General features: G+C 54.2%; 1 protein-coding gene across 1 annotated transcript in view; it reads left to right on the top strand.

Moving 5' to 3' along the window:
* The first annotated feature begins 3,420 nt into the window (after positions 1–3,420).
* Positions 3,421–9,126, top strand: part of TRIM66 (tripartite motif containing 66) — a 32,444-nt gene continuing 26,738 nt past the window's right edge. Inside the window, exons 1-4 of the mRNA XM_069738589.1 lie at positions 3,421–3,571; positions 3,797–3,923; positions 6,708–6,824; positions 7,224–7,338. Of these exons, the coding sequence (XP_069594690.1) occupies positions 3,421–3,571; positions 3,797–3,923; positions 6,708–6,824; positions 7,224–7,338 (510 nt within the window). The remainder of the gene's footprint in view (positions 3,572–3,796; positions 3,924–6,707; positions 6,825–7,223; positions 7,339–9,126) is intronic.

Raw genomic sequence — 9,126 nt, 5'->3', positions numbered from 1 at the left:
TTATCAGGCAGCGCCAGGACCTGGAGGTGCAGCCGGTGCACACAGAGACGGGAGGTAATTACCTGGATCCGGCTATAAATAGTCACTTTCCATGAGTGGCAGGTAAACAAGATAATTACCGAGTGCGAGGAGACGCGAGCGGCAGAAAACAGGTGCAGTCACCTCCGAGAGCTGCACCGACGCCTTCTCACAGCTGAGGGGTCGCTGCACTGCGTACAGCTTTGTCTACACTGATCACCTGCAGGGGTTTTACTGACAGCAAGCAGAGATTGTGGAAAGGTCAGAGCCATGTTATGTGCTGGGACTTATACACTGCTCAAAAAAAATAAAGGTAGCACTAAAATCGCACATCGCAGATTACATAGTGGAATGTGTTGAGAACAATAAAACCTAAAAATGATCAACGTAAATCACCACTAATATCCCACGGAGGTCTGGAGTTGGAATGATGCACAAAATCAAAGTGGAAAATGAAGTTACAGGCTGCTCCAACTTCAGTGGAAATGCCTCATGAAAAGGAAATGATGCTCAGTAGTGTGTGTGGCCTCCACGTGCCTGTATGATCTCTCTACAATATCTGGGCATGCTCCTGATGAGGCGGCGGATGGTCTTCTGAGGGATCTCCCAGACCTGGACTAAAGCATCCGCCAACTCCTGGACAGTCTGTGGTGTGACGTTGGTGGATGGAGCGAGACATGATGTCCCAGATGTGCTCAATCGGATTCAGGTCTGGGGAACGGGCGGTCAGTCCATAGCTTCAATGTCTTCATCTTGCAGGAACTGCTGACACACTCCAGTCACATGAGGTCTGGCATTGTCCTGCATGAGGAGGAACCCAGGGCCAACCGCACCAGCATATGGTCTCACAAGGGATCTGAGGATCTCATCTCGGTACCTAATGGCAGTCAGGCTACCTCTGGCGAGCACATGGAGGGCTGTGCGGCCCTCCAAAGAAATGCCACCCCACACCATTACTGACCCACTGCCACACCGGTCATGCTGAAGGATGTTGCAGGCAGCAGATCGCTCTCCACGGCGTCTCCAGACTCTGACGCGTCTGTCACCTGTGCTCAGTGTGAACCTGCTTTCATCTGTGAAGAGCACACGGTGCCAGTGGTGAATTTGCCAATCCTGGTGTTCTGTGGCAAATGCCAAGTGTCCTGCACGGTGTTGGGCTGTGAGCACAACCCCCATCTGTGGACGTCGGGCTCTCAGACCATCCTCATGGAGTCAGTTTCTAACCCTGTGTGCAGACACGTGCACATTTCTGGCCTGCTGGAGGTCATTGTGCAGGGCTCTGGCAGTGCTCCTCCTTGCACAAAGTGAAGGAAAACAGATTAGTGGTCTCTGGGGAGCGCTGAACAAGAGGCCAGAGGGGTCAAATAGATTTAAGGTACCGTCACATTTAGCGACGCTGCAGCGATATAGACAACGATGCCGATCGCTGCAGCGTCGTTGTGTGGTCGCTGGAGAGCTGTCACACAGACCGCTCTCCAGCGACCAACGATCCCAAAGTCCCCGGGTAACCAGGGTAAACATCGGGTTATAATTCTAAACAGCAAGAGCACAAGAAGAGGATTCAGAGATCCTCCAAAAATGAGAAATAACAGCAAAACGAGGCAGACATGCTTACCTGCCTAGGCCTCTAAACAAATGCACTATCAGGATGCAGTGGACCCATGTGGTTAAGATGGAGACTAATACCTCACAAAAAAATTTTATATATATTTTTTTTTTGTGTTTTTTGCACTTTTTTTCGGGGTGCAGTTGGGCCCATTTTTGTCTTGTAAACTGTGGTGTCTGTTCACATGGGGTGCATTTGGATAGCGCTGGGCAGGCCCGCCTGATCTAATAGAAGGGTGTCACTACTAGGCCTGCCTGGATGCTGTGCATCTCCATTGTGTGAACAGCGCCACATGCAAGTCTTTTATGTGCAGCAATGTGCCAAGCAGCCACCCCCTCCATTAGTTTGGTAGGTTGAGAGTGGCTGCCTCATCGGTTATGCTGCACCTGTGTAGTCTCCATCTTAACCACATGGGTCCACTGCATCCTGATAGTGCATTTGTTTAGAGGCCTAGGCAGGTAAGCATGTCTGCCTCGTTTTGCTGTTATTAAACATCGGGTTACTAAGCGCTGGGCCGCGCTTAGTAACCCGATGTTTACCCTGGTTACCAGTGCTAATGTAAAAAAAAACAAACACTACATACTTACATTCCTGTCGCGTCCCCCAGCGTCAGCTTCCCTGCACTGTGTAAGCACTGGCCGGAAAGCAGAGCGGTGACGTCACCGCTGTGCTCTGCTTTACGGCCGGCCGGCGCTGACACTGGGGGACGCAGGGAAGCTGACGCTGAGGAACGTGACAGGAATGTAAGTGTGTAGTGTTTGTTTTTTTACTTTTACATTTGTAACCAGGGTAAACATCGGGTTACTAAGCGCGGCCCTGCGCTTAGTAACCCGATGTTCACCCTGGTTACCAGTGAAGACATCGCTGAATCAGCGTCACACACGCCGATCCAGCGACAAAATAAAGTCCTGGTCATTCCCCAGCGACCAACGATCTCCCAGCAGGGGCCTGATCGTTGGTCGCTGTTACGCATAATGATTTCATTAACAATATCGTTATGTGTGACGGTACCTTTAGATAAGTGTTAAGTCCGCAGCAGCTCCAGCCTTGAGCCCTCTGAGAGGGAAGAATAATGACAAGTACTGAAGAATGTGGTCAAAGGAGCGCTGAGAAGTATCACAAGGGGTTAATCCTTTATTCCACAACGTGTTTCGACGGTTGCAACAGTCTTCATCAGGTGACAGTCTTTGCTACCTGATGAAGACAATTGCAACCGTCGAAACACTTTGTGGAATAAAGGATTAACCCCCTGTGATACTTCTCAGCGCTCTTTTGACCGCCTCCTTGCACAAAGGCCGAGGTAGCAGTCCTGCTGCTGGGTTGTTGCCCTCCTACGGCCCCCTCCACGTCTCCTGGTAGCGCCTCCAGCCTCTGGACACTACGCTGACAGACACAGCAAACCTTCTTGCCACAGCTCGCATTGATGTGCCATCCTGGATGAGCTGCACTACCTGAGCCACTTGTGTGGGTTGTAGAGTCCGTCTCATGCTACCACGAGTGTGAAAGCACAACCAACATTCAAAAGTGACCAAAACATCAGCCAGAAAGCATTGGTGCTGAGATGTGGTCTGTGGCCCCCACCTGCAGAACTACTCCTTTATTGAGGGGGTCTTGATAATTGCCAATAGTTTCCATCTGTTGTCTATTCCATTTGCACAGCAGCATGTGATATTGATTGTCAGCAGTGTTGCTTCCTAAGTGGGCAGTTTGATGTCACAGACTTGGAGTTATATTCTGTTGTTTTCCCTTATTTTTTGAGCGCTGTAGTTCCCTCAATCACTGACATAACATGCTCTATGTTGCAGACCTGCTATGACTGTACGGAGAAGAACCCTGCGCACAGCCTGTGCACCCGATGCAATAAGTGGCTGTGCAGTACCTGCGCCGAGCAGCATCGACATGGGAAGGCGGCGGCCGCGGAGCATTACCTGGCAACATCGCAAAGAGGTAACACAGGGGGTCCCGATGGTGACAGTCCAGAAATCTCATTGCACCCTGACTATAGGGTCTCATAAGAATCCATTGGCGACTCAGTCTGCGCAGTTAACGCCTTCCTTCTTGTTTTGTGCAGTTCGGTCTGTGAATTTACATAGGGCTGCACAAGGTGGTGGCTGACTCGGCTCCGCTATATACGGATGATGTCACTGATGTCAATGATTTCTTCCCGGACAGGAGGCGACGGATCCACAAATCTCCTGCTTTGTCCCATTCACAATCAAGAGTCGCTGAAGTTATTCTGTGAATCGTGCGACGTCCTGATGTGTCGTCACTGCCTGGTCCTGGAGCACAAGGACCACAGGTAGCAGAGTGACCCGGCGGCACAAAGATGTATCCTGCAGACTATTACACCACTGTCCCCTCTGCAGAGCATCGCTCCTCCACCTCCTGACAGTTACATAGTGATATATCCTGCAGACTATTACACCACTGACCTCTCTGCAGAGCATCGCTCCTCCACCTCCTGACAGATACATAGTGATATATCCTGCAGATTACTACACCACTGACCTCTCTGCAGAGCATCGCTCCTCTACCTCCTGACAGATACATAGTGATATATCCTGCAGATTACTACACCACTGACCTCTCTGCAGAGCATCGCTCCTCCACCTCCTGACAGATACATAGTGATATATCCTGCAGATTACTACACCACTGACCTCTCTGCAGAGCATCGCTCCTCTACCTCCTGACAGATACATAGTGATATATCCTGCAGACTATTACACCACTGTCCCCTCTGCAGAGCATCGCTCCTCCACCTCCTGACAGATACATAGTGATACATCCTGCAGATTATTACACCACTGACCTCTCTGCAGAGCATCGCTCCTCCACCTCCTGACAGATACAGTGATATATCCTGCAGATTATTACACCACTGACCTCTGCAAACATCGCTCCTCACCTCCTGACAGATACATAGTGATATATCCTGCAGATTATTACACCACTGACCTCTCTGCAGAGCATCGCTCCTCCACCTCCTGACAGATACATAGTGATATATCCTGCAGATTATTACACCACTGACCTCTCTGCAGAGCATCGCTCCTCCACCTCCTGACAGATACATAGTGATATATCCTGCAGATTATTACACCACTGACCTCTCTGCAGAGCATCGCTCCTCCACCTCCTGACAGATACATAGTGATATATCCTGCAGATTATTACACCACTGACCTCTCTGCAGAGCATCGCTCCTCCACCTCCTGACAGATACATAGTGATATATCCTGCAGATTATTACACCACTGACTTCTCTGCAGAGCATCGCTCCTCCACCTCCTGACAGATACATAGTGATATATCCTGCAGATTATTACACCACTGACCTCTCTGCAGAGCATCGCTCCTCCACCTCCTGACAGATACACAGTGATATATCCTGCAGATTATTACACCACTGACCTCTCTGCAGAGCATCGCTCCTCCACCTCCTGACAGATACATAGTGATATATCCTGCAGACTATTACACCACTGACCTCTCTGCAGAGCATCGCTCCTCCACCTCCTGACAGATACAGTGATATATCCTGCAGATTATTACACCACTGACCTCTCTGCAGAGCATCGCTCCTCCACCTCCTGACAGATACATAGTGATATATCCTGCAGATTATTACACCACTGACCTCTCTGCAGAGCATCGCTCCTCCACCTCCTGACAGATACATAGTGATATATCCTGCAGATTATTACACCACTGACCTCTCTGCAGAGCATCGCTCCTCCACCTCCTGACAGATACATAGTGATATATCCTGCAGATTATTACACCACTGACCTCCCTGCAGAGCATCGCTCCTCCACCTCCTGACAGATACATAGTGATATATCCTGCAGATTATTACACCACTGACCTCCCTGCAGAGCATCGCTCCTCCACCTCCTGACAGATACATAGTGATACATCCTGCAGATTATTACACCGCTGACCTCTCTGCAGAGCATCGCTCCTCTACCTCCTGACAGATACATAGTGATATATCCTGCAGATTATTACACCGCTGACCTCTCTGCAGAACATCGCTCCTCCACCTCCTGACAGATACATAGTGATATATCCTGCAGATTATTACACCGCTGACCTCTCTGCAGAGCATCGCTCCTCCACCTCCTGACAGATACAGTGATATATCCTGCAGATTATTACACCACTGACCTCTCTGCAGAGCATCGCTCCTCCACCTCCTGACAGATACATAGTGATATATCCTGCAGATTATTACACCACTGACCTCTCTGCAGAGCATCGCTCTTCTACCTCCTGACAGATACATAGTGATATATCCTGCAGACTATTACACCACTGACCTCTCTGCAGAGCATCGCTCCTCCACCTCCTGACAGATACATAGTGATATCCTGCAGATTATTACACCACTGACCTCTCTGCAGAGCATCGCTCCTCCACCTCCTGACAGATACATAGTGATATCCTGCAGATTATTACACCACTGACCTCTCTGCAGAGCATCGCTCCTCCACCTCCTGACAGATACATAGTGATACATCCTGCAGATTATTACACCACTGACCTCTCTGCAGAGCATCGCTCCTCCACCTCCTGACAGATACATAGTGATATATCCTGCAGACTATTACACCACTGACCTCTCTGCAGAGCATCGCTCCTCCACCTCCTGACAGATACATAGTGATATATCCTGCAGATTATTACACCACTGACCTCTCTGCAGAGCATCGCTCCTCCACCTCCTGACAGATACACAGTGATCTATCCTGCAGATTATTACACCACTGTCCTCTCTGCAGAGCATCGCTCCTCCACCTCCTGACAGATACATAGTGATATATATTCTGCAGATTATTACACCACCGACCTCTCTGCAGAGCATCGCTCCTCCACCTCCTGACAGATACATAGTGATATATCCTGCAGATTATTACACCACTGACCTCTCTGCAGAGCATCGCTCCTCCACCTCCTGACAGATACAGGATGATATATCCTGCAGATTATTACACCACTGACTTCTACAGATCTGCAGAGCATCGCTCCTCCACCTCCGAGCACATTTAATGATGTGTTTTCATCCCTATCTTTGGCGCAGATTTCGGAGATTGGATGAAGCTCTGCAGAACCAGCGAGTTTTGTTGGAAAATGTTATAACTCAAGTGGAGGAAAAGAAAATAGTTGTGCAGGCGGCAGGGAAACAGATGGAGGAGAGGTGAGCGATGGAGGAGAGGTGAGCGCGCCTTCCGGGGTCTGGCCCTCCAGAATCGGTCGCGGCTTCTTCATACTGATCTCACACTGTAGATCTAGAGAATCTCTGATCACTGCTGGTAAACAGTACAATGTCCCTAAACCTGATGCCAGTCCAGAAGATCTCATGGTAGAGTCAGATCCGGGCGGTCCGAGTGCACAGACAGGTCGCGGACACGGCAGGCTCAGCAGCGGAGCCTCAGTTGGGATGCAGTCCGGGTTCCCAGTGATGGACGCACCATACGGATCAGCTGGAGGACGCCTGCGCTCATATTGTGCCGTCAGGATCTGTAAACTGCACTGTTACCTGACCTGGTGGGAGACAGGGGCCGAAGCTGACTTGTGCTTACTCCATCTTCTGCAGGTTGTATGAGATAAAGCACATGCACAGGAAGGTGGAGAACCAGATAAAGATGACCAAGATGGTGCTAATTAACGAGCTGAACAAGAGGATGAACGCTCTGCTGGAGCAGCTGGAGGTGAGCGGGAGCTCTGCATCGGGCCACCGCAGCTCTACATCCGGCCACCGCAGCTCTGCATCCGGCCACCGCAGCTCTGCCTCTGGCCACCGCAGCTCTGCATCCGGCCACCGCAGCTCTGCCTCCGGCCACCGCAGCTCTGCCTCTGGCCACCGCAGCTCTGCCTCACGCCCACACAGCTCTGCATCCGGCCACCGCAGCTCTGCCTCTGGCCACCGCAGCTCTGCCTCACGCCCACGCAGCTCTGCATCGGGCCACCGCAGCTCTGCCTCCGGCCACCGCAGCTCTGCCTCCGGCCACCGCAGCTCTGCCTCTGGCCACCGCAGCTCTGCCTCACGCCCACACAGCTCTGCATCCGGCCACCGCAGCTCTGCCTCTGGCCACCGCAGCTCTGCCTCACGCCCACGCAGCTCTGCATCGGGCCACCGCAGCTCTGCCTCCGGCCACCGCAGCTCTGCCTCCGGCCACCGCAGCTCTGCCTCTGGCCACCGCAGCTCTGCCTCCGGCCACCGCAGCTCTGCCTCCGGCCACCGCAGCTCTGCCTCTGGCCACCGCAGCTCTGCCTCACGCCCACACAGCTCTGCATCCGGCCACCGCAGCTCTGCCTCTGGCCACCGCAGCTCTGCCTCACGCCCACGCAGCTCTGCCTCCGGCCACCGCAGCTCTGCCTCCGGCCACCGCAGCTCTGCCTCCGGCCACCGCAGCTCTGCCTCCGGCCACCGCAGCTCTGCCTCTGGCCACCGCAGCTCTGCCTCACGCCACCGCAGCTCTGCCTCACGCCACCGCAGCTCTGCCTCACGCCCACGCAGCTCTGCCTCACGCCCACGCAGCTCTGCATCCGGCCACCGCAGCTCTGCCTCTGGCCACCGCAGCTCTGCCTCGGGCCACCGCAGCTCTGCATCCGGCCACTGCAGCTCTGCCTCACGCCCACGCAGCTCTGCATCCGGCCACCGCAGCTCTGCCTCTGGCCACCGCAGCTCTGCATCCGGCCACCGCAGCTCTGCCTCACGCCCACGCAGCTCTGCATCCGGCCACCGCAGCTCTGCCTCTGGCCACCGCAGCTCTGCCTCACGCCCACGCAGCTCTGCATCCGGCCACCGCAGCTCTACATCCGGCCACCGCAGCTCTGCCTCACGCCCACGCAGCTCTGCATCCGGCCACCGCAGCTCTGCCTCTGGCCACCGCAGCTCTGCCTCACGCCCACGCAGCTCTGCATCCGGCCACCGCAGCTCTGCCTCACGCCCACGCAGCTCTGCATCCGGCCACCGCAGCTCTGCCTCTGGCCACCGCAGCTCTGCCTCACGCCCACGCAGCTCTGCATCCGGCCACCGCAGCTCTGCCTCACGCCCACGCAGCTCTGCCTCCGGCCACCGCAGCTCTGCCTCTGGCCACCGCAGCTCTGCATCCGGCCACTGCAGCTCTGCCTCACGCCCACGCAGCTCTGCATCCGGCCACCGCAGCTCTGCCTCACGCCCACGCAGCTCTGCCTCCGGCCACCGCAGCTCTGCATCGGGCCACCGCAGCTCTGCATCCGGCCACTGCAGCTCTGCCTCACGCCCACGCAGCTCTGCATCCGGCCACCGCAGCTATGCCTCTGGCCACCGCAGCTCTGCCTCACGCCCACGCAGCTCTGCATCCGGCCACCGCAGCTCTGCCTCACGCCCACGCAGCTCTGCATCCGGCCACCGCAGCTCTGCCTCTGGCCACCGCAGCTCTGCCTCACGCCCACGCAGCTCTGCCTCCGGCCACCGCAGCTCTGCCTCACGCCCACGCAGCTCTGCCTCCGGC

This window comes from Ranitomeya imitator, chromosome 9 (assembly GCF_032444005.1).
Source record: "Ranitomeya imitator isolate aRanImi1 chromosome 9, aRanImi1.pri, whole genome shotgun sequence".
NCBI classification, from domain to species: domain Eukaryota; kingdom Metazoa; phylum Chordata; class Amphibia; order Anura; family Dendrobatidae; genus Ranitomeya; species Ranitomeya imitator.
The sequence above is the reverse complement of the archived record's forward strand: the minus strand, read 5'-3'. Positions and strand labels throughout refer to the sequence as shown.